This window comes from Stegastes partitus, unplaced genomic scaffold, assembly GCF_000690725.1.
Source record: "Stegastes partitus isolate 25-593 unplaced genomic scaffold, Stegastes_partitus-1.0.2 Scaffold140, whole genome shotgun sequence".
Lineage (NCBI taxonomy): Eukaryota > Metazoa > Chordata > Actinopteri > Pomacentridae > Stegastes > Stegastes partitus.
Window position 1 is genome coordinate 76,337 of NW_007577871.1, and position 26,697 is coordinate 103,033.

At 38.2% G+C, this 26,697-nt stretch overlaps 2 protein-coding genes across 2 annotated transcripts in view; one reads left to right on the forward strand and one right to left on the reverse strand.

The window, feature by feature from the left end:
* The window catches only part of LOC103355260 (Na(+)/H(+) exchange regulatory cofactor NHE-RF3-like), a 24,992-nt gene extending 8,132 nt beyond the window's left edge, over positions 1-16,860 (forward strand). Inside the window, exons 4-13 of the mRNA XM_008278981.1 lie at positions 7,045-7,072; positions 8,012-8,073; positions 8,194-8,405; positions 11,306-11,377; positions 12,564-12,696; positions 13,126-13,262; positions 13,353-13,560; positions 14,735-14,931; positions 15,021-15,158; positions 16,080-16,860. Of these exons, the coding sequence (XP_008277203.1) occupies positions 7,045-7,072; positions 8,012-8,073; positions 8,194-8,405; positions 11,306-11,377; positions 12,564-12,696; positions 13,126-13,262; positions 13,353-13,560; positions 14,735-14,931; positions 15,021-15,158; positions 16,080-16,112 (1,220 nt within the window). The 3' untranslated portion in view covers positions 16,113-16,860. The remainder of the gene's footprint in view (positions 1-7,044; positions 7,073-8,011; positions 8,074-8,193; positions 8,406-11,305; positions 11,378-12,563; positions 12,697-13,125; positions 13,263-13,352; positions 13,561-14,734; positions 14,932-15,020; positions 15,159-16,079) is intronic.
* Positions 16,861-17,312: 452 nt separating this feature from the next.
* Positions 17,313-26,697, reverse strand: part of nlk2 (nemo-like kinase, type 2) — a 39,680-nt gene continuing 30,295 nt past the window's right edge. Inside the window, exon 11 of the mRNA XM_008278968.1 lies at positions 17,313-25,824. Within this exon, the coding sequence (XP_008277190.1) occupies positions 25,770-25,824 (55 nt within the window). The 3' untranslated portion in view covers positions 17,313-25,769. The remainder of the gene's footprint in view (positions 25,825-26,697) is intronic.

Below are 26,697 nucleotides of genomic sequence, written 5' to 3' on the forward strand. Positions count from 1 at the left end.
AGAAACGGCTATTTTGAAGAAAGAACTACAACTTCCAGTAGCGTTACAATACAACATGATTGGACACGCCATGAAATATGTAGTTCTTCTTGGGGTTTACAACTAGGCTTGTGTTTTTGTATTAATAAAAAAAATAAACGGATTGAAGTACTGACAAATGTGCTACTGTGAAAGTATAATACGTGTAGTATGAAATAAGTGTAAAAGAGTACATCGTATTGTGGTATTTTTTGTGTTTTTATTACACCGGCAGTGTTTGGGGGAAATTTGCGCTCGTTGCTAAGGCAACCCTGTTGGCGTCGGCGTGCAGCCTCACCATAGACCCGGAAGAGATCTGCCCCATAGGATCGGTAATGCTTTTGTGTGTACAGTAGGTGGCGGTAATGCACCTGAACGTTGGATGCCAACCGCCAAATCAATAGAAGGAGAAGAAGCAGCAGAAGCCGCAGCAGCAGCTAGGCTAATAGCTAATGTAGCCAGCCTTGACATGCGAGCTAAAAACTGCAAAAAAATTGAAGATACATTCCCCACCGCTGGCCTCTCAGTTACAACAGTCAGATTATGTATCGCTGCGATCACAGTACATGTTCCAATCGCTGTTTTCCTGCATGTGTCCTTCTTTTCAGAGTTGTATTCGTTTACAGAGAAATGACAGTAACGACGAGCATGAAGCCCAAACACAGAAAAAGCACTTATATTGATGTTTATTTCTATGTTTTATGTTTATATCTATGAACGATATCGTTGCGATCACTTTCAGAGCGATCTCAGAACAATTTCTCTCTGCCTGGGTATATTTCTTGTATTTTCTATTAATGAATACGGAGCTTATAGCAGCTGGAGCACACGGTACCGGCTCTGCACCGGTGTTTACAGAATGTTAACGTTGGTCAGTGTGTGCGCACACATCTTTATAGTGATTTCTATAGTCATTAGTGTGGACGGACCATAACAGAAAAATTGGTTAATGCCTGACTGTCGGAGGAAAAGAAAGACAAAAACATCACAATATATGCGCTGTGTGATAGGGAAAAAACATGTCCCAGACACGAATGATAAGTCCGATTGAAATGGTATTGGTTTGACATTCATGCTGGGGAACACGAAAAAGTCGGACACATCCTGTCCCAGGACACGAAATAATAGATTAAATTTTGTGACTATTTAACGAATTGCCGTGAGACTGGGTTGGAAATACACTCCTGATTTTCTGGCCTTTTGATTGAATTCACTTATTTAGAAAAACTGAAAAAAAGATTTAAGATCAAATTAGTGTGAAAATCAACACTGGCCTCAAGTGACAAACACTGATGAGGTTTATAGCAGGATATTGTTCTGAAAACTTGGACAGAATGTGACACAGAGCCGCTCTGTCCTGTGCTGCACTGAAGGAGCAGTTTCACATTTGACTTTCACTTTTATCCGTTCTGTTGTCAGAGGAGATACAGATCACTTTGTCTGTGTTGAGCCTATCTTACCTGTTGAAACAGAGGCAACAGAGCTTGACCACAATGACATGTTTGGTCTGTGTTCTGGGTTTGTTCGTTCACTGTTTGAGATGTTACGGTCAAACGTGATGTTTCTGGTTGAGATCAAGTGCTCTCCTTCCAGTTGGTCTCTAAAATGTCCCCAAGTTAAATTCTTGCCTTGTCTTGTGACATCATAATTCCATTTGGAACTACTGTGTTCTGCTGCACTGCATGTTTTGAAAATACATGTTAAGCTAACTGAGTTCAGCTCCTGATGCTGTGAAGAAAAATGTTTTCTTGCACATCTGTACTTTTTACAGTATCTAATGACACAGTGAAACCAGCTAACAGTCCACAACAGTTGGTGTGTGTGTTTAGTTTTATTGTGCTTTTTAAAACATGTGTACAGTTGTTGTCAAATGTATTCATACCCTTCCAATAAAGAATAGGCAAAATTCACAATCATCACTCAAATAACTAGATACTGAAAAAATTAATAATAAATAAAAATTTAACAAATTATAATTTAGTGAAATGAGACGTTACTTTTGGATTATGGCTGAAAAGAATATTTTTAAAAAGAGTCTGAGTCCACTGTCTGAGGCTATTAGAAGGTTATTGGTGACTTAATAATTGGTGAAGATTAATTTGGTTCCTTCCCACTGTTGCCAACCACTTGCTCAGATGGAGTCCAAAAGCAACTTTGGATTGTTGGGTTCTCTGTTTAAATTTGTAGGGTCTATACCTTGCCATGCTAAGCGCTGTGTGATGACATATGTTGTAAATTGCGCTATACAATTTAAATTGATTTGACTTGAATTAACTTGACTTTCACCAGTGCTGTATCTGTACTATGATTCATTCTAAATCCTGACTCTTCAAACTCTTCAGACAAACCATTTCTGTACAGATGCTCCCATAATGGGCTTGCAACAGCTTTTTCAAGAATTTTAGAGATAAAAGGGAGGTTGGATATAGGTCTATGGTTGACTAAAGCACCTGGATCCAGAGTAGGCCTTTGAGTAGCAGTTTGATTACAGCAACCCTAAAACCCCTGTGGTTTTTAGCCTGTTAATAAAGAGAGGTTGATCATGTCTAATACTGGATTGATAATAAAAGAAAAAATATCCTTGAACAGTCTGGTTGGGATGGGGTTTAACAAACATGTTTTTCGATCAGATAAACATCTGCTGTAATGGAATTTCTTGGTAGATGCTCCGTAGTCCATTATTGTAAATCATATGGTATTAAAAAAATGACTCGACAAAAGAAGGTTTTGTTGAAAAACAGTTAGATGTTCAAGTTCTATGCCATATGTCAAAGCAAGATCAAGGATGTGGTTAAAACAGTGATTTAGTTTATGTACATTTTGTGAAAAACCACCTGAGTCTAACAATGAACTTAATTAACTTAATGTAGAGTTGATATTGTCATTCTCATTGTCCACATGGATATTAAAGTAACCCACTATACTGACTTCGCCTTTACGAAGCACTAAATCAGCTAAGAGCTCTGACAATTCAAATAAACACAGAGTAAGGGGCAGCTTGGTGATATCCAGCAACTAGCAGAACTGTTTTTTGTGTTTTCCAACGCAAGACAATCCGACTTTAAAATTATGAGAAAAATCTTAACCAATCTTATTGACTATTATTGGAACTTACCCAGTTCCACTTTTTGCAGTAAGCAATATTGTGGGTGAATATCATTTTAAAAAAGGGCAGAAGCCTTTTTAGATCTTTTCAGAGAATCACCAAATGTCAGTAGCACTTATACTTAGAGACATTGATTAACATTGGGTTTGATTGATTGGTTTCAGATGTGATGACAGCTGACCCATATCCTAAGATTGTAGCAAGCTACATTGTCACAGTGATGTCTTTTCCATAACAATGTGTCACATTCAGCACTCATTTTCTAACACTCAGTAAATGTTTAACCCAGAAGGAGTCACCATCTCACCTGCTGATGGAGTCTTTTATTGTCTGCGTGTGCTGTGAACCTTGTCTGCCTAGTCTCAGTCTGAGCGGGTGTAGACACACACTCTGGACTCCATGAGGTCCTCCACGGGTAAGCTTTTCTATTTCTGCTTCTTAAACACATGACTTTTTATGAACTGACTATTTAAATGTGAACTGCCATGCTGCTTAGTGTTGATATAATTCGACTGTAAAGATATTTGAATAGCCATTCAAATAGCCATGGGGAAGTGGTAAGCTACCTTTGTGTTGTATTTTAAGGTAAAGTATTTTTTGCTCTTGCCCATTGTTGTGGTGGTTTGTAGGACGTTATTCTTTTGTTGTATCAACCAACCCTATGTTAGATGACTACTGACTGTAGATGTATTTGAACACAGTGAGTTTACTTGTTGTCTTCCTGGTTAAACATTGGCCATCAACAGTTCCAATTTCAGATGATATTTGAAATCAGTGTCTGTTGTGTGTAACCTGCTGCCTCTGAGCTCTGTCCTGTTGTTGACACACACACAAACACACACACACACACACACACACAGAAAGAGAGAGAGAGAGAGAGAGAGAGAGAGAGAGAGAGAGAGCAATTAGCCTTGAGCTCAGTTATCAAGGTTCTATCATCATAGTGTTTGTTTTGAATGTTCACACAGAAGGTTCAGGCAGAAGAAGTGAGGCCGAGGTTAACACATTAATGAGGTCCTGGCTTTAAAATCAGAATAGGTTTTAACCCTTTCCTTCTTTGAGGGGGTTTTCTCTGTGTGCGCATGGTCAGGGACTCCAGGTAAACCCAGCCAGTCACTCTGTCAGTTAATGTTCCTTGTATCAAGCACTGTCAGATTAGCAATCGGGACAGTGAGTACAATCAAGGACCTGCATGCATACCAAAAGGGACTGACTGGCAGCTGCTGGCCTAATCATTGTTTATCTGAGTAATAAGCATTTCTGCTGATATGACCTTTAGCTACCCTTTTTTTTTCTTTTGCATTGTTACTCATACAGTATATGCTATTTGAGACAATGTGCTGCCAGTTATTGTATTCCCTGCATCAGTAAATATTTTGTAATAGCAAATAACGTGTAAACATATTTTAAAAGATATTCACTAGAAAATGGTGTTCAGTTGTGTTGCAGTTTATAACGTGGAGAGAAAACATAAAAAAAGGGGCAAGTAGGAAAGAAAAATATACTGTTGTATGATGGGTTCATCCTGACATACGTCATCAACCATGAGACCTTCCATAGACACGTGTGACATTCCAAATTATGTCCAAATAATTCATTCAAAAAGGTAAACTTTAAAATATTCTGTATTCATTATAAATAAAGTGAATTATTTCAAACCCTTTTTTTTGTGATGATTATGTCCTTTTTGTTAAAAAAAAAATCAAATAAAGATTTGTTTAACTTTTGAAAAGTATGATGATTTTTATACAATCAGTACTTGGTTGGGGCTTCTTTACCACAAATCACTGCATCAGTGCAATGATCTGGAGGTGATCAGCCTGTGGCACTGCTCAGGTGTTATTAAAGCCCAGGTTGCTTTGCTAGCAACCTTCCTTCAGACTTTAGGACCTTGATTATCAGACAGAATACAATATTTGCTGAGCAGTCCTGCAGATTGGCCACTGCTCATTTGGTAGAGTGCGTAGGAAACTCCTAAGCTGACGGCCACTTTTTACATCATTTTATGTCCTTTTTTTTTTTTTTTTTTAAAGTTTTTTCTTGGCCTTTGTGCCTTTATTGGATAGTTTTTAGTCAGAGAGAGACAGGAAAGTAGGAGAGAAGAATAGGGAGGAAGAAAAACATGGGAAAGTGTCATGAGCGGGATTCAAACTCATGACCTCCACATTGGGACTGTAGCCCTGCACATGGGACACCAGTTCAACCAAGTGAGCTATAGTGGCGCACCCATTTTATGTCCTTTTAACAGCACAAGTTTCATTTGTATTTGTGGTTTATTAGCAGTTTTTAATGACACAAAAATCCACACAACAAGTGCATTTAGTGTATCTAATTGTAAAGTTGGCAGTTTGATTCTCCACCCTCGCCACATGTTGAATATTTTAATATTTTGAGATACTGGACTTCTGATTTTTATGAGCTATAAGCTATAATCAGCCAAAATAAGATTAGAAAAAAGAAGAAAAAAAAAAGGCTTGAAACATTTCACTTTGCATATAATGAGACTAGTATATATTGCATTTTCACTTTCTAGAACAACTGATGAAAAATATTAAACCTTTTCAATTGTTTTGAGGTGCACTAGTATGCACATGTCATTATGCATGTATACGGGTGTCCTGTGATGTCTGTCAGTAGGACATTGACACCAGAGCCTGGCTTGATCCGGCTAATCCTGTGGATGCTCCATCAGATTGGGATCTGGAATTTGGAGGCCAGGGTAATGCATTGGCCTCATTGTCACATTCATTAAGCTGTTTCTGAAAAGTTTTTGTAGTGTGGCTGGGTGCATTGTCCTGCTGGGGAAAGATGGTGAGGGGTCTGCTTAGTCTGTAACAACGTTTCAGTGGACAGTATGTGTCAAAGTAGCATTCACATGAATGCCAGGACCCAAGGTTTCTGAGCAGAACATTACATTGTAATGACATGATTGATGCCATTCACTTTACTTGTCAGTGGATTTAATGCTGTGGCTGTTCAGTTTATGTATGTCCAAGGGAAGTGTTCAGTTTTGGCCAAGTCGATTTTGTGTAACATGTTGCATCATAAACATGGATATTATTTTTAACATCCCTATAATGAGTAGATTTTGCTGTAATTTCAGTGAATAGATAATGTGGCCATGCTGTGGTAAACTGAAGTGAATACATTATAATGATTTGTTGTGCTACCGCATTGGCTCATACAGTACACATTACACATACAGTACACATTAACCCAGTGATGTTCCTGGGAACATGGCTGGGTTAATGTGTCAGTTGTAATGTGCTGCAGTCCTGGATAAAAGTACATTTTTTTCAGGTTTATATTAAAACTAATTAAATCTTGTACACTTTCCTCAATGCCTGCTTTATAGTTTCATGAATTTCTTTTATAACTTGTATTGCATTTTGCTTTATGTATATTGCATCTAACTGTCTTAGGAGAAGCAAACAGAAAATATTTAAAAACTGACTGTGAAGTAGGAGTGTGTAGGAAGGTTCTCATCTTATCTCATCTCCTTACAAGTGATCAGAATTACTGTTCAGCTCCCTTGTGACACATGGCAAATGAGGCTCAGTGTCCTAAAATAAAAAAAAGACTGCCGGATTAAGCTGTTCCATTGTCCAATAAAATTCAGGCTGAACTTAGACAGTCTGCTGGTTTTCTGTTATAATATCTGTGCTAGCAAACAGCCAGATGGTCTGTTTTCACAGATCCAATACATAAATGATCAACAGAGTTACAATGTGTAATATAAATTGTAAATTGAGGTTACATTTTTCATTAGAATCCTGTCAACCAAAACAAAGGCAACGCTTCAAACTCCCAAATGCCTCCATAGAGACACAACTTATGAAGAGCCAGAAAAAGAATAAAAGCAATTGTCTCTGGCTGCAGGAAGGTACAAGTATCTTACACTATCACTGTCTCTCCCACAGGCTCCCGGGATGTGGTGGAATATCCACGGTAAGTTTCGTTTTTAGACATAGTAGTAGTAGTAACACCTCGTGATTAAGACAATTGCTATTTAAAAACTACATATATACACACTTGGTATATAGTAGTAAGTTTTGTTCTAATAAATTAAAATGTTTGTCGTGCCAGATATCTGGGATTTCTGTCCCAACCTCAATGCAGTGGGGTAACTGTCATGCTTCAGTGCTGCTCACAATACATGAAAAAAGTCTAAACTAAAATCTGTTTTCAGAATAATGTCTCAGATTTTCTGTATAAATTACAGAAGTCAGACTAAACAGAGAATGTGTGTGTTGTGTTGTCATTGTCATGCATGATGAAATAACTCTGATAACACTAACATAGATAAGAACTAAACTGTAAATATGATTTGCAGAACTCTTTATCTGAATTTCCCCTATGGGGATCAATAAAGTATTGATCTCATCTTATCTTATCTTATCTTTGCACGTACAGTATGTAGAGAACAATAGGTGTTCATTTTTTCCAGAACTAGACAAGATGATGATAGGTCAGTTCTCCAAAACATGACGTGACAACATAATTTAATGTTCAGAGTTGAAAAATTACATCTGCACACCTAGCTATGGTACAGTTAAATTTAGAGAAAAACTGAATCACTATGTTGCATGCAAAGCTGCACTACATAATCATTCAGTATAAATGAAGTATAGAAACAGGATCAGTGAGAGCGACTATGCCAGAATATTCATGAATATATGAACCTGGTGCATAGGCATCAGCTAGAATCCTCTGAAACACTGTTCAAGTATCTATAGAAGATTGTATAGTAAATTTAATGTATACCACAGAAGGCCTTTTTAACTAAACCAATGTCATTAGATACAGGTAAACAATGAAAAATAAATTGTATGTAAACTTTCCCTGCTGTGTCTCATGGTTCTGACTTAGATTTTTTCCTTGCTTCAGTTTCACCTTCAATCCAAAGGAAGGAATTGATAATCCAGCGTTGGTTATCACCGATGATCCCGGTAAGGTTTGATGCACATGGCTTAAACACAACTTTTTAAATCCCCTCCCTGAAAAGCATCTTTCCTAAAATCAAATTTTCAGCAGCCTCCTCTTCAGTCTTTATGTATCCATGTGTGCAGAGCCCGATCCTACCTTGACGCCCAGACTGTGCCACCTTAAGCGTCTGGAGGGACAAAGCTTTGGCTTCTACCTGCGAATAGACCAGAACACTCAGGGATTTGAGGTCAGAGATGTGGAGCCATGGAGTCCTGCGGAGCAAAGCGGCCTCAGGGATGGAGACCGAGTGCTGGAGATGAATGAGGAATATGTGAACACCATGGACTTCTACGGGGTCAGTATTAAAAGGTCTGCCTATTCGCTGTCCAGAGGATATCAATGTCTCCTGGACCCATTTCTATGAAATATTTCTTTACACATTAATGGTGCACATAGGGACAATTGTGTTGTTGTTGGTTACCTCCTGATCTTATATCAGACTTTACCCCACTTGTCTAAAATAAACACAAATTTTCTGAGCAAATAGTTCTTTCTCACAGCACATACTCTTTAGAGTGAAATTCACACAAAAAAACAACTTTCTTGTTCAGTTTATACTTTCTTTACCTTTACAATATGAATAATTTTATTTAATTTGATCCGTCTAACAGTAGACCGATATATTAGGGCTGCAGTTTCTGGGATGTAGTATAGGAATGGAGGAGGTCTACTTGATACTAAGTGGAAAGGACACAAGATGATTTATAGATGAGGAGAAGGATTTTGCATGAGATATGGAAATTGACCAGAAGTCACTCAAGGTAGATGAGAGTGGGGGAGATGTGCTGCCAGGGCTTGGAGTGGTTGAGAACCCTGGCAGCTGAATTCTGCACATACTGGAGTCTGTCTAGGGCTTTGCTGGGAAGCTTGTAGAGGACTCTGTTGCAGTACTCCAGACAGGATGTGATGAAGGTCTGGATAAAAGTCTTGGCCACAGTCTGAGAGTGTAAAGTGATGATCAAAGTCGAGAGATGTTTTTCAGATGGTAGAAAGTGGATTTGGTGATGGACATTTGTGACAGGAATGAGAAGGTGGGGCCAGAAAGCCACCAAGATTGTGGACTTTAGGGGATGATAGATGACTTACCCAGGAGCACCTTGGGAGCCACAACCATGAACACAATTTTATTACTTTTTACCTTGAGAAAATTGGATTTTGGGTTTTCATGTCGCTGAGTAGATGTTTAAATGCTGAAATACAGCTAAGTGTCACCAGCATAGCCGTAGAAGTCTTGGCCAAGGTGTCAGATGATCTGTTGGGGGGACCTAAAAAGGATGGTCCAAACACATAACGTAGAGCTTGGATGGAAGTAGAGGGTTTGAGGGTGACAAACTGTTTCATGTTGGAGAGGTTTCAACAAGAAGCAGTCCTGCCTGTAGGAGGAGCCTAAGGTTACTGTGCTGCATTTTTAGGAGGAGTTGATAATGTTCATCACAATGGAGCAAAGGGTGGGTAGACATGCCTTGACCAAGGCTGTGGGCATAGGTTCCAAAGTGCAGGTGGAAGCCTTGGCTCTGGTAACCAGCTTGGCAACCTGAGGAGAGACAAGACTTAAGCGGGTGTTTGATGGAGAGAGAAATGCCCTGTGGCTAGGTTGTGTGGGGAGAAGGAGGGCAGTGGTGCTAAAAACGTCTTGGTGGACAGAGACCACTTTGGCCTGGAAGAAGTTGAGAAACTTGGAGCAGGGGTACCAGTGGGATGGGGGGTATCAAGGCATAGTATTTGGTTGATGGTGGAGAACAGCATCCTCGACTATTTTGCTGGTTACGGATGAGACTAAAGTAGTATTAACCATTTGGAGGGGAGCTTTTTCATAGGTCTGGTTGGGTGGACAGTCAATATAGATAGATCAGTTTGCTCTTCATTGAAGTTGTATAGTCTTTATGCAAAGTGAAATATTCTACACTTTATCATTTTCAGAGCAGTTGGTAATGATACTGTTCCATTTTGATTCACTTAACATAGCACCAGGCCAACATTCACAAAATGACAAATGGTACAACCAAATGGAATGCAGCTATTATTAACACAGTCAGTTATACCTGTGTTGGGTCTGAGGTCTGTTTTAATTCTTGATGAGTACATTCGAATGTACAGCCAGCCAAATTTGTCTAACCCAGTAGGACAGAAATATCAATGTGAAAGATCATGATTTGGGTTAGGATACCACTTCAAAAGGTTAGAGGAATTCATTATCATCATTACGATGATAAATGTGATGCGGTTAAGGTTGTCACTTGTTCATGGTTTAAATAAAACAATTCTGCTGATCAGTTTAACATGGTAAATAAACCCTGGTCTTCTGTGATAATTGGACACTACTGAGTGCCAAACCCTGATAGTAAACACAAGTTCACTGAGCACCCGAGGAGCCTGATTATGTATGTATTTTTAATTAGCGTAGGATTAGCAAATTTAATGAAATGATCAAAATTTAGAATAAATTTAATTCGTATTTTAACATATTTGATTTCCTAAGAAAATGGAAATGATGTGATCTCATTGGTTTCTTGTCCACACTTTGAAAAGCTCAATTACATAGCATTACAAGAGGCTTGGTTGTTCTTGACCAATAGGTTGCACAATAACTTAAATGTGAAACATTACATTCATCAAGCAGCTCTTACCATTTTTTTCATATTTTTCATTTTCTGAACCTCTTTGTTAAAGTATTTATATTTTGTTAAACAAAACAAATGTGCGGCAGCCAGTACCTGACAAGTGTTATCAACATTTTTCAGCAATGTAATTCTTTTAACAATCATGAAGGAACATGCAACTTTTGGTAATAATTTAGATGTAAGGATTCAGAATAACTGTAATGTAAAGCTTCAGCATTCTAAATACCTCACAGATCAGTGATGGAAGTGTTTTGTATTTCCTCTCCTTGTCTGACCATTAATTGATGTTTGGATTTCTTGGTCTCAGGATGTAAATATGGTTTGGGTTGGACAGGTTCATGCTTACCAGTGGGTATTGACTGGTCAGTCCACTGTAGCCAAGTTAATATGAATATGATGTTGAAGTGCATATTCTCACATCTCTATATAATGTAGATGACATGGTAATTAGAGCCTAAACAATATTATGATAATCTTTAATAGTCTACATGAGATTTTAATAGGTGCCTTTACCATATGGAAAAACAACAAGAATTGAATAATGTGTCTCTCTCTGTCTTTTATTACCTGACAGGTTGTGAGGAAGATCCAGTCATGTGGCTTACAGCTGTTTCTCCTGGTGCTTGGGAGAGAGGCGTATGAAAGGGTAGTGTATTGGGATGAACTGCCTTCCATTTAAGCATGGTGTCTTATTGAAGTCGGGAGCGACACCAGTGATCTTAATAATGGATCACGACCAGTCAGTTTCACTAGTCAACTAGCATACATATTTTGAGGGCACTGTGCCTGGAATACCTTAAAGCAACATAACTGTAACTTACAACAGCTCTTTTTCTGGTAGCTACAGTAGATACTGAGTCAGTGTTAATTATTGGTATGCCTCTGCTGTTCTGCTGTCTTTTCACGTGGCACGTCCTGCTGGCATATAGTATTCTTACTGACATATGCCACTGCTGCCCAATGGTGTATTACTGTTTACCATGATTAGACAGCTTTTTACCTGTATTGTACAAAGAGATAGCTCTCTCTGTCACGGTGACGGTATGCTTCTTTCAGTCGCCAATCTATAGCAGAGCTACACATAGAGACGTACAAGCACAATCACAGTCACACCTATGGACAATTCAGAATCACCAATTAACCTCAACATGTTATTGGACTGTGGGAGGAAGCCAGAGAGCATGGAGGAAACCCATGTTGCACAGGGAGAACATACAAACTCCACACAGAAAGATCCCAGGCATCCTAACTGGGATGTGAACCAGAGATCGTCTAGCTGTGAGGCGACAGTGCTAACAACCGAGTTACTGTGCTGTCGCATCCAATTCACTTATTTATAAAAGCAACAATCATTTTTTTTTTTTGTACTTTCATTTCATATTTGTTTACTTTAGCATCCTCCCAGTGCCCCCACCAAGATCCACAAGGAAGTATCTAAAAGAGTAAATTTGTCATATTCCAGCAGATGCATCATACACATCATCATGTTTCCTTGTGCCATATGGCAGCCCCAGCAGCAGTGACTGAGAATGGACATATGACACGATAACAAAAGGGTCACACTTGACTTTTATTCGTTGCACCTATGTTTGACAAAGGTTTGAGACAATGTAATTTCATTGAGCCAAAATGAGTGCACTGATGTCTACATGAAGTAACTGGAAACAGCAGTGTAAGTGCATCATGGCTGCACAGGGGTTGCTATTATTCCACGTGTCACTGTTAGATAAATATCCCAGTTAAATTTGAGTTAAGTGAGTTGTTTTCTATGGAGCTGTTCTTCAAATTCATTCATCCATGAGCTGAATTTTGCTGCTGCTTCTCTTCTCCAGGCAGTGTCTATGGAAGTGGACCTACAAATACTGGCCAAAGCCACCAAAGGGGAACACTGGTCCAGACCCAGACTGTGTCACATCAGCAGCCACCCAGACAGTGGGCTGGGAATGACCATTATCTCAGGGGATGGTACCTTCTGATGCTGTCATTATTTGACACAGTACTAATTATGTATATAAAATTTGTTTGACCACAATAAACACACACCCTATGACCCAGAACTATTTCACAAGGAGGCCAGTCAATATAAATATCAGTGGATATTGTGCTGATCCACTAGCCAGTAATGATTCACTTTCTTCAACTTCTAGTTTCCTAACTATTACTTTAGGAACCTTGTGCTGTGCAGTAGGGTCACTCGTGGAATTGTTGCTCCCATACGGAGACACAGTCTCTCTACTACATCCTCTAAGTCGGTAGCTCAATCATTAATTGAAAACTGAGAATGAGGTCCTCTATAAATATGAGCTGATTTAGTTACAAAGTACAACAGTTTTATACCACTCCCTATTGATAACATAGTTTATGATTATGATAAGTATGTGGTTGTGTCATCAGGTCAGAGGGGCCAGTACATAGTGAGCACAGTGGCTGATGGTCCAGCAGAGAAAGCTGGTGTCTGCACTGGAGATAGGTTGATCTGGATCAATGGAGTCATGGTGCCAACGCTCACACGCTCCACGCTCAACAGAACCGTATGAATTTACTTTTGCTCAGTCAGATCTGATTTGTGTACTTTCTTTGAATGAACCTATGTGTAACTCTGCAGTGGGTTTGGTTCTCAGATGAAGAAGAGTGGGGACTCAGTGACAGTCCTGGTCATTGACAGTGCCAGTGAGCCCTGCTATGCCAGGAGGAAGATACCCATCTTGCCTGTGATGGCAGAAAACTGCAGCCTCCCCGACACTGCCAAGACCATGTATATGGTGAAAGGACGAGATGGATATGGCTTCCTGCTGAGACAAGAGAAGATTACAGGAACACGACGGATAGGTGAGGCACACAGTGATGGAATTTGCATCCATACACAAACACACACCCTGGTGCAAAGTAACAGGTACTCAAGTACCATTTGTAGGAACAAATTTGATGTATTTTTTACTAGAGTATTTCTATTTTATACTAGTTTATACTTCTACTCCATTACATTTATTTGACGGCTTAAGTAAACCTGAACATTTAGGTTTAAACATTTTACACAGTGGCTACTATAGCAAGCTTTTAAACTACAACACATTGTTACAGATTACACCAGAGGTTCCCAGTCTTTATGCCTTTCCAAAAAGTCACCTGTATTCAGGCTCACATTTCAGATGTCAATGAGTTGTTACCATCGCCACCAAATATTGATTTTTATTTTATTTTTTCCCCTCTAAACCTCTCAACATGGTTTCATTTCAATATACTGTACGTTAAAAAAAAAAATCTAACATCTCAGAAAGAAATCAATGGTTACAGAAAAAGTCAACAGATTTGTATACCAGAACTTTGCTTTTCTTCTTTCCACTTCAATTAATTGTGCCATGAGCCCTCAGATTTATCTGGGGTGTCAGTATATAAAACCAGTGGCAGCTACAACAGTAACATGCTCCTGACACACAAATGCTTCACTATTAATAATCTACTGATGTCATATATGTCACTCAGAGGGACAAAACTAGGAATTTTACTTTAATAATTTGACCACATTTTCCTGTAAATATGTACATTTATTTGAATAAAGGATCTGAATGCTTCTTCCACTGCTTCTCACCTGATACAGGCAAATCATCAGTTCATTAAAGGATAATTTCAGTTCATTTTAACCTGACATTATCTTCATAAATGTGCATATTATGTAACTCCAATATGGAAATTTTGGGAAAAGCAGTGCAACAGTGCAAGGGGATAAGTGTGAGCGTCTACAAACAGTCAAGGCAACAACTCTGTTTTACCTGGTTTGACAGAGATCTTTTTTGCGTTCTCCTGTTGTGTTTTTTTGTTTGTTTGTTTTGTTTTAATAATTTTATAAACAAAATATGAAACCCCAATTAACGAAACTGTTTAAAAAATATTTTAATGTTAATGCTGTAATAGTTGATACTAAGAAACTAGCTAGTTGTAGCAGAAAATATTTAGAGATTTTAGTGAACTTCTCTCCTTTCCTGTCCAACCTGCTGTAACCCAGTTCATGTGCTGAGGGAGGTGGATGAGGGAAGTCCAGCTGAGGAAGCAGGGATGGAGGATGGAGACCTGTTACTAGCTGTAAATGGGGAATTTGTGGAGTCCATTGAGCATGAAGACATTGTCAAAAAGATTAGAGTGAGTGGTGATAAAGTCACCCTCACTTCTATATCTATGCCAGGAAGAAACTTTTACAGAGAGGCAAGTACAGTCACATCAATATAATAAACACAACTGCAATTGTTCACATACTGAGTCAGGAATTTAATTGCTTTTTTACTCTTCTACAGTTAGGCATTTCTCCCTTATTGTTTCACAAAGCATGTTCTCTCCGATGCACTGAGAATCAAAAGGAAACTCCCCAGAGGGAAACCACAATGTGCCAGGACAGAGAGGAGGCAGATCACTCAGGAACTATGTCCACACAGGTATGATCCTACTATTCATAAAGTCTATACTGTAGCCCTAACAGCAATATTGTGTCTCATCCCAGCTGTCGATTGGCGAGTAATATTGTAGGTATGAACAAAAACAAAAATATATGCAGACACATTCTTTTTGTCAAATTGATAAAACAAGTTCTGCTTTACAAATATGTGGTTGTAGACATGCTCCTAAATCTGCTGTTCCACAAATCATCACTGAGCTTCCTCAGCTTCACCAGATCAGCTGTTACTTTGTATGAGGTGTTACATCCACCAAAATCCTACACGATTCGATAATCCCCCATATCATACCTGAATCATCATTACTAAATGTCAGACAAATGATTAGGTCAGGAATATATATATATTTTTTATTCATGCAGAGGCCTTGCAGCAAGAAGGTTGCCGGTTCGCCTCCCGGTGGAAGCACCGGAATCTTTCTGTGTGGAGTTTGCATGTTCTCTCTGTGCAGCGTGGGTTCTCTCTGGGTTCTCTGGCTTCCTCCCACACAGTCCAAAAACATGTTGAGGTTAATTGGTGATTCTAAATTGTCCATAGGTGTGAATGTGAGTGTGCTTGGTTGTCTGTCTCTAAGTGTAGCCCCGTGATAGACTGGTGACCTGTCCAGGGTGTCCCCTGCCTTCGCCCTGAGTCAGCTGGGATAGGCTCCAGCCCCCCTGTGACCCTCGTGAGGATTAAGCGGTGTATAGATAATGGATGGATGGCTGGATAGTCACCTGTTTGTAAAATGTGCAAAAGAAAGCAAGTACATGTAAAAATGAGTCTATAACATGCACAAGTAGAACAAATGTAGAAGTGAAAGAGGGTGGTAACTGGAAGTGTCTTTAAAAAAAAAAAAAAAAATCTGATTTGCATGAGGCCTCAGTCAAGGATAACTGAACAACCATTTGTTGTGTTTTTCAGCTGTCAGAGAGAGAAAGTGCTGTTTTCTTGTGAAGGAAATGAACAGAACACAGATGACCAAAGCCATGAGCAGACAAAGGAGGAGGAAGCAGTCAGGTGTAAAGGAAGTAATGATGTCACAGCAGAGATGAGGCTGAAGCTTGAAGTAATTTGCCCAAAGGAAATGTTTTCTTCAATAAGTCCCGAGAAGCATCACTGTGTAACTGTCTTCCACCTCCAGGTATATTTTGGTACTGGGCAGTCCTTTACATCTATATCGAGATCACATGACCTGCCTTTTAAACAGACTGCCTTGTGATTGCAAACTGTACATTTGTTTCGTTTATTTTCCCCCCTTTTTGTCATTAACAATGGTTGTTTTGTTTGAAAATTCTTGGGTGTGTAATCATTGTCTACTTTATGATTTAGGCAGAGAAGAATCATTCAAATATTTAGCTGCATATAAGCCTAACATATAAAAACACATAGGACATTGTGATGCACTGGCTGCATTCATTCACATTAAATGTTTGTGACAATGATGTGTGTGTGCATAAATATGCTATTAACAGTATTTCCTGCATTCATGAGTCAAGCAAGAAGGCAATTATGCTTTCCAGGATTTTTGAAGTATAACAAAAACCAGAAATGCTGTTGATACTCTAACCCCGACACAGATGCATTTGTCTCTTTTATGTTCAATTGTAGCCTTTCTAAAAACAAATATTAAATGTAGATAAACACATTAACCCCTGAGTTGTGTCTTCAAGTACCTCTCAGATTACATGCCGCACCAACCCGAGCCCTTCCAGCATGGTGGTGGGCTGAGAAGCAATTTTGGCGTGGCAGACGCAATGGGTATTGACTCACACAGGTTAAAAATGAATTTTCCCACACACAAGAGAAGGATCCACACAGCACTGATGTCACTGCTGCTCACAGAAAATCAACCAGAAACTTCAGAGTGAAGAGGAAGTAACACCTTTGATAGTACATTTTAAAAATGTATCATGTTAAAGTTAAGCAGCTATGAGCCTAAATTCTAATAGAATAAAAACAATTTATTATTTATTTATTATTATAAAACAATAAACAAAATAAATTAAACATACTTAATTCCATCAGGTTGTTAGCATGGTATTCTAGGCTAGATGCAAACTTGGGGAACCAAAACTTCATTACGTGTGATCTTGTGCTGTGTGAACTTCTCCTCTGTTTTTGCATTATGAGGAGTATGGACAACAAGCCTTGGCATTCTTTAAATGTCACATTTAATATTTTCACCATTATTTTCCAGATGGAACTTTTAAGGTAAACCTCACAACTGTCAACTGGATACCTTGTCATTGACTCTGATTTACAGTGCATAAACGCAGAGTTTAAAGATACATCTATGTACTGTATATACTGCTAGTTTATTCAAATTACAATGCATCTGATTAAAACATCAAATATACAAACATTGTTTAGGACAGCAAATTATATCATTTCAAATAGTCCAGTAGTTGCTGAAATGTGGTTAGTCTGTTACATAAAGTTTGCCAGTTATTACTCTACAATTTTCCAAAATGAGTATCATTTGATTCAAGTACTTCATTCCAAAGCAAAATAAAACAACTAGAATCTACACAGAGTTCATACAGGATGGGGAGGGAGAGCCACCACTGCTAGTTGTGTTCATTCCTGAGAAAATTCCCATTCAGTTTCCAACAAAATACCCACAGTATGCTTCACTTCTATTAGCTCCTTTGCACAGAATATTCCTTCTTTGAACAGGTATGGGATAATCTACAATAAATAACACACTGCCATCTTATAACTTTGGCCATGTGACCGATAACAAACTACAAGCCTCATCAGGGTAAACCCATAACAAAGCCTTTTTGGAAAAATAATCATGTACTCATTGAACAGGAGCTACATCTTGTAATTTTATGCTTTGGACAATAATAGAATGGCTCAATGTACTGAAAGTTTGTCAAATTTAGAAAGAACTGAATAACAAAAATGAAACAGATGGAAAAACACTTTCACCAGTGTGACAAGGCATAGATGGCACACACAAAAAAATGTACTCAACAATGTACTATAACCAAGTTACAACATGAATGACATTTCCAGAGGACACTAACTCCTGACGAACACACCAGTGATTAGTAAAAGGCTGTATTAACAATACCACTAAAAAAAACTGTTGGAGTAGGGGGCTTTTTGGGAAGCAGGACTTGCTAGCTTCTAATTTGCTGGATTTTATCTGTTGTGAAGGTCATTTTTTCCAAAGACCTGCAGGCTACAAAATGACCATTGTTAACAGAAGTCTACACAGACTCAAACTGAGGTCTCAAACTTTGTAGCAAACCTGGTAGTTGAATTGGACTTGAGTCAGAATCTGAATTTGGTCTCACTGTGATCAGTAGTTGTTGTTGTTCAGTTACATTCAGAAACACTGCTTATTAATGTGTCTTTCACCTTTAGGTCAAACTAATCTTAATTTCAGTAAGACATGTTAATTGGCCCCAGGTAACAGGCGCAAAAGCTGTTTTCAGGCCATAGGGTGAATATGGCAGTAGGACAGCAAGTTAGCACAGATATGTTCATAATCCCATAATGAAAATGTTACAAGGTGCATGCACTGATCAGCAACAACATTAAAAACATGAACAGATGGAGTGAATAACACTGATTTTCTTGTTCCAACAGTACCTGTCAAGGTCAGTCAGGTCTCCAAATAGGTAGCAGTGTTACACTGGCAAAGCCCAGTTTGTGATGGATAGATGACAGGGTCAGAGAATCTTGAAACAACAGTCGTTGTGGGATGTTCCTGGTAAACAAGAGCTACTACTAAAAGTCGTTAAAGAAGAATCAACCACTGAACTGGCAGCAGGTTATGGGCACCTCAACGCTCACTGATGTGTCTGGAGAGTAAGGGCTGCATTAGTTAGTCTTGCAGTAGATGTTAATTCCATAGTACACCATGTCACAGACCATGTACACCCCTTCATGGAATCAGTATTTTCAGATGGCCTCTTCAACAGGATAAAACTCCCAGCTACATTGCCAAAATTGTTCAGGAACTTGGGGAATATGACACAGAGTTTAAGGTGTTGATTTGGAAGCCACATTCCTAGATCTCTGTCTGACCTAAAGTGTGGGATTGTGCTGGAAAAACAAGTCCATTGAGCCCCACTTTGCAACTTCCAGGACTTGAAGGATCTGATGCTAATACATTCTTTGCCTGATGGCACAGCACATCATCGGAAGTCCGTAGTGCCCATAGCTGTTTTGGTGGCATGGGGGGGATGTACCCAATGTTAAACCGGTGGTTTTAATGTTGTGGCTTCTGGTGTAATTTAGTGGTCGTTAGTGTCCCCGAGAAACTTCTGTTGTAACAATGTGTTCACACAAGTGTTTCTGCTGCTGTCTTTCGTGGTTGGTTTCATGTGCAACAGATGGGACATGCTTTTATTTTTGTTATCTGAAAACAACCATCCTGCAGTCAATCACAACTGCATAAATAAAAAAAATAAAATATAAAAATGTGTATAATGCTAGGGCTAGACTTAAACAGCTGATTCACATCAAAACCCATAATCAGTTAAAAAAGATCAGGAGCTACTGACAAATCACTTATTCACTTTAGATATATTATACAATTCCGTGCTCTTTATTAGTAGCAAACATTTCAAGCATGAAGATTTTAAGCAAAAAAGAGTGATTTCTAAGGCTATCCTTGAGGCTGGAATTCTCAGATTTGACCCCAGAGGTTGCCTACAAAATGTGATGCTATATGCTGGTATGTACCGTATAGCGCGGACTGGTTTCAGTTTTTATTTCTTAAACGCTGTGTTCTATCACTAATACTCTTACGCATACACAATATGATTCCGAATCTAATATTCAGTCATGCCCTGTGTCAATTTCTGCTTGTCTGCTATTTGAACATTTAAGAGGTCATTAAAATAGATGAACATTCATGTGTATTAACCAGCTGATACGTAAATAAGCTTTTTATTTTCTTACAGGCCTATATTAAAAATAACCAATAATTTGAATAACATAAGGAACAACAATGTAGCATCAATTTGCCTTCTTTAACCATAACGGGCTAAACATCCACTGACATATAAAGTGCAAAATAAATAAAAAAGTATCCAATCATGCTAAATAATGAAAAGAAAAAGACACCTCTACTTTTCTACTTTCTGTATGTTTTTAATGCTGTGATAACACAAAGTGGATGTGCTTCCAAACATTAGATGTCTGTGGAGAGATTTTGCTTAGCATACTTCATTCGTACGTTGTGTGTGTTGGTGCATTTTGAGGCGATTCAACTCAGCGCTTCTGAGGCCATAGTAATTGCACATCATCTTGGAAATATTGAAAGCCAAACCTAAACTAAGGTACTAGAATGTATAAGACTTCAATAGGTGGCTCCAATACTGGATTCTGATTCAATGAAATGCTGTTGTCCTCCAGCCCCATAAAGTACAACCTACCAAAAAAGAAACACACACACAAAAAAAACCAAACACAGACAAAAAAAAATACACTGGTCTGTGGCCAATCAGTAGCCTAAAAATATCCCAAGCTGTTTGTTGTTTGTTGTGTGAAATTTCAAAAGTAGTCTTTGCATCAAATCATCAAATCAAATCATTTGACATTGAGCTTTGAACACAGCCACTGTGGCAAAAACAATGGCTTTCCCTCCCCATTAGGTCTTATTCTATCAAAGAGTGAAAATTGACTAACAGTCAGGTAACCCTGGGCTATTGGTAGGGCTTTGCCATACAATAATACAAACATCAGAGAAATTCAAAACTTCAGGGGGATGCTTTGCACTTCGACGGTGTCAAAAAAAGGGGTGGGGTGGGGTTGGGTATATTTTATTATTTCAGTATAAAATCTTGAATAGACATTCAAGTGTTTGTAATTCATCCCCACATGAAACCAGAAATGTGTGGAGGTAAACAAAGCCAAGTTATTGAGCTCAGAGGTAGAGACCAACACAGTAAATCCTTTATATACATATTCACAGTGTTGCTGTGATGAAATAATTAACAATAACAAAAAAGGCTTCTCCTTAGATATATCTACAACTCTGCTGTACACACAAGTTACAGTTAACATGACTGTGTATTCTGTGAATCATTACAGGATTTGTTGTCCTCTACACATCCTAGTTGCAGGGTAAAAATCAAGAAAATATATACATTTGTATGCAAGTTTTTAAAAATAAGATGAACTTCACAGCCCTCGAAATGTGCAGGCTAATACAATTTCTATACAGTAGTATTGTTCTTTAGGTTGGTGTATAGATTTGCTTCTCTATTTAACATATATACATGATCATACTTTGAGGTGTGAGAATAATGCATGCCATAGGACACAAGAACAGGAATAAAAAACAATTCTAAAAATATATTAAATAATTTACTTCAAAGCTCTTTTTTTCTGGAGACAGTGTACATGTATGAGGAGGAGCAGTGGCACTCTTTTGCACTGGATTACATTATATATAAAAACCCATATAGATGAGACCATGCTATCATTTATGTGTCATTCAAATGCTACTTGCTTCTCTTCTATGGTGAGCTTCTTGAATGCAATTCAATACAAAGAATTACCACCTTAAGAGGGATATTGCTGGTTTAGCTGGTTCTTTATCTTGGTTCCATTTCTTTTCATTTTAAGACATCGTGATGTCAGTTCCCCATTTATCCTTAAAGTCTGAAGAAGAACAAGTAGAACAGACATCTTTTTACATAGGTGGGCTCCAAGGGAAGATTTGATCTTGCGTAAATTAAGCTACCATACGCCCACTGTCTTCTTCTATGCTTGTTGAGGTGGGTTATTTTTCACAATCTGGGTCTGATTCTCATAGTGTTGGCCATCATCCCTATTAGTCATTGGATGACACACACATAGCTGTGGCCTTGGGTTTACGACCAAGAGAGAAAACAAAATGGGTACTATAAGTTAAAACGAAATATGGATAAAAAAAATTTCAGATGAGACCTAATAAATATATAATAAAATAACAGAGAAGTTGTCCATCTCACTCAGTTTAAACATGTCAGCTGGTCTATTAAAATCTGTACATCAGCATCACTGGTCTAAAGTTAAGATTATGTAGATCTAATTGGATCCTTGTTTCTACTTTACTGCTACTGACATGCTGCCGCTATTCTGCTAAGCATCTATTAGATATGTTTAACATGACAGAACATGAATTATGTCTTTAAAATATGTCAAAAACAATGGAGACCTGTTTATTCCTTACACTGTCTGGAAAAGCATGGAGGGAGTATAAAAGCAAATTAACTAAGCCCATAACATACTTTTCCATTTGTACTTTACATATCCTTTGAACAAATGTATTTACTACTGTTCATTCTTTTGATGTTGTCTGTGAAGTGAGATTGCAAAAAAGTAAAATAAAGTTTAAAAAAAAAAGACCTTTGATCAGACATAGATGAGTCAAACAACCAGACAGGTTTGAAGCAAATCCTAGAAATCTGGTTCCCAACAGACCATTCGAGAAGTAACTTATACTATTTTCTTTGTGTTTATGCCAAGGAAGTGGTTCAGATGGCACAATCAGTTGTGAATGCTGCTGTAAGACAGGAAATGTTGGCAGAATGAGCGGGATAACAAACAACAGTGGTCCCTTCCCAACTGAAAGCAGACTATTAACATGTCGGTGTGACCAAAATGTTTTCATACGACAGAAACGATGGCCAACTGCACAAAAATAAGAGCCAGACTGTGAAGAACTGAAAACACTAGAATGGCTAGCAGGATTTACAGGTTATCATTTAAACAGATATAGAAATGTAGATACAGTGCTTGCAATTTGACGTGCATCTGCATGGTTACCATATTGGGGCAGCAAATATCTGCAAGTACGCAAATGAAATGTGTTTAAGTAATAAATGGTTACTTATTGGAACCTAATTCAGTTAAAAGAGCAGATCTAATCAGTTATATGCCCAAATTTTAAACCCCGAATGGCCACAACTTCTTTTGGGACATGCAGAGTCTGCATCTGTCAATACATATTATATTTATTCATTAGTGGATCCTGATTAGTGGATGGTGAACGTGGAGATGCACAGCAGTGACATACAGCAGCAGCCAAGGAGGTATCTATGTTTCTAAATCTGTCTTCATTCAGCTCAGTTCAAGTGCTATTTACAGACAGCAAGTCAAGCAAAGATCACAGAGGAACACTAGAAAACTGACATTTCAGTTCAGTGAAGTTTAAACCAGGAATATTTCTCTTCATATTCTTTGGGGTAAAATTTGCTCAGATTGGCTGATTGTGTGAATAGTTATCTTACTATTCAAGCAGAGACTTTAGGAGGCACACAAGTAGACAATACACATTCCTTCACAACAAAAAAAAGAAAAAGTACTCAGTTAGGCTGATCGAACTGTTTACCCCTATGCCACTCATGAAGTGAGTATTAGTGGTACAATAGTTATGGCTGGTCAAAGAAGGGGACTGGAGAAACACTAGAATTTCCTGTTCTGCTCCTTTTCCCTTCATCAGTACAGTCACTGACTGTATGCTCTCTGAAGTCACAGGAGCAGTGTTGTGTAATTTGGAAGCAGGGCATAGTATAAGGATAGCTTTTACTCTGATCCCTTCTTCAACATATTTCCCATTCAATGAAAAGTTCAATTGTTCTTTGTGTTGCATGCAAGTTAAACTTTCACCTTCAAGTTCAATTATCTCAATAACAAAACACTATTCCAACCAACCAAGCAGATCCCATTTAAATTTAGCAGAACATTGTTCTAACCTACACTGCGATAACAGTTTCATCAATTAAACCAGAAATAAAGCTGCAGTTGCTTTAATCAGGTGATGCCTGAGCCTTTCTACAATTACTGAGAAAGGTTTACAAATTGGGACAGGCTTATTGTCGTTACTATTTTGGGGCCTCATGTATAAACAGTTGCATACATTCATCACTGAAATCATACGCAAAATAGCAGATACATGCATAGATGTACTTGTTTGAACAGATATACAGTATATGTAAAACTATATCTTGTCAATAATTACATTCCTCTATGTGTGTGTTCTTTTTATACATTACACATTTTACATTTCTGGATTTGTGTTTCTTCTTTGACAATAACTGTGAACAGTGTAAATGTCTGATGCGGACATTAAAAATTTAGTTGTAATTCATTTAGTTCACATCCATAATATTTTGCCTGGACGACAAACAAAAGTGCCATGTTGTGGTTTTATAAGTAAACGACTGAAGCTGTGAATCAAACTTATAAGTGCGTTCTACATGGAAGGAAGCTGTAAAAGGTTAGAAACTATGAAATGATGAAAACGTAGGATTATGCATGACATTAAAATACTTTATACTTCCAGTTTAAAGCTGTACCTATCCATTTTGGCTGCTAAGGACAGGAGAACTGTAAAAGAAGCTGACAGACAGATTACCTCCTTCTAAAGTTGTAATGACTAGTGTGTTGAGAACCCCTAACCCTGGAGCATTCTAAACACAGTGGCTGTCAGGTCCTTTTACACTGTCTGAACCTGCATCTAGCTTTCTGATGTCAAAACTATAGGAGGGTGCATCCAACAATTTTTTAAAGTTGGTGTTGTAACAACAGAAACAGAAACTGTTAGACAGACGACCAGAACGCAGTGTGACTGAGATGGATGAGGTTATGATGGCAGGATGTTCACTCAGCCTTCAAGGTAGGCCATTTGGAGCAGGTAGAAGCATCTTTAACTTCACAAAACATCATGTGAACTAGTTTGTTTAAATAGCTGATGCTTCAAAATGTGGCCTGATATGATTGTCTGTCCTGCTACATAACAAATAATTTTATTGTAATTTTAGGGTGTCTTTTCAAGAACTGGTCACAGGTAACAGACAAAAAATTTGCCTGAAGAACCAACTAATTTTTTGTAGATGAGCACTGGCCCTGTCAAACAAATAAGTAAATATCAAAAAGAAATTGAATAATAGCATGAATCCAAAACCTTGCAAATTTGCACACAATCTTAATATTTATGCATTATTTATACATGAGGCTCCTGATCTTTGGCAAATTAAGTGTTACATGAATAAAAACCAAATATGCAGGGCGTGGGGGTGGGGGTGGGGCACAGGGGGATAAACTTGTAACAACTTATTTTCAAAACATTAACATATTAATGTGCCAGAAGGCATAGTCTTATAAAATATGGGGAGTACCAACACAATTATAACAGATTGTCTGAATAAGAAGCAAAGTCAATTACCTATTACAGCGGTGAAGGTGGGCAAAATAAGGCAGAGGAGCCTAATTGTATGGGGAATTAATCAGTTTGTGATTGGAATACACATCTTCTTTTAAGAATTTGTATTAATGCATAAAGCAAAACAAATGTACTTCACTGTATAATTATTAAATCTTGTCTACCTGTAAGTAATCAGTAGGGTTTGTTTAAAACATTCACATTTGGTCTACAGAGCAAAGAGTGTCTCACTCTTTTGCCTACCAAACCCTCTAATACTCTCGATAAAGCAATTATCAGTAGATTTCTCTTCATTTGTTCCATATTTCAGCATAAACACAGCAGACCTGTGAGTCCTGCTCTCCAGTGAAATGCTACGCAGATGATAGAAGATGTTGAGTTCTTGTTCCCAGTTTAGCAGCTTGTCAGTTGGGAAAGATGATGACACACAGCAGCAGCTATTCCCACACCAGCGGAGATGGAGGCATTTCAGAGGGCTGAGCCACTGTGGAACTATTCAAAAGCAGGCCAACAAGTGGGTAAAGGTAATATTAGCTATTCACGTTTCAATTCACTCAAAAAATGTATTCAATCGTTCTGATTAATTATATTGTGTTTCACAAAAGATAGAGGATGAAAATACGCTCACTTTCCAAATATTAGCAAATACATTAACTGGAAATGAATGACCCTAAAGAGTTAAAACCACCAACATTAGGTACTGCAGTTAGGAAACTAAGAATCGGCCTTTTTTACAGCTGACATTTTTACACATCATAGCAGAAAAGAAAAGTTGTATTAATGATGGCAGGAATCCACATCACTGAGGTCCATTTGTTGTGCATGCTGGTTCGCTGTTATGACTTGCTAGAACTTTTATTGCAACAGAACCAGCATGAATATGAGTATCTATGTTGCACCTATGACAAATTGTCTGCTGTGAAAAAGCTCTGTTACTGTTTTATATATTGTGAATTTCAAATTTTTCGCTTTATTTACAACAAGTGTTGAAATGCTAGATAATAGGAAGGAATAGCAGCACCAAGAAGCTCTTCAAAATTCTGGGAAAGACTCAGTTAGTGTTTCACTCAGATGCAGATAATACCGATATCTATGTAATGTATGTGCAACGGGCATATGACTTAGTTAACCTACGCTGCTCAAAAAAATGAAGGGGACACTTTATCATCACAGTATAACACCAATTTCACCAAACGTCTGGCACATCAACATGTACAGTTAAGAAGCGTAATTGATTGTGAATCCTTTCACCTAGTCTGGTGAAAATAAAAGTGACAGGACAGGAGATGCAACAGCAAGACAAACCCTAATGGGGAATGATTTTGCAGGTGATGGCCATAGACCATTTTTTCTCTCCATATCCTT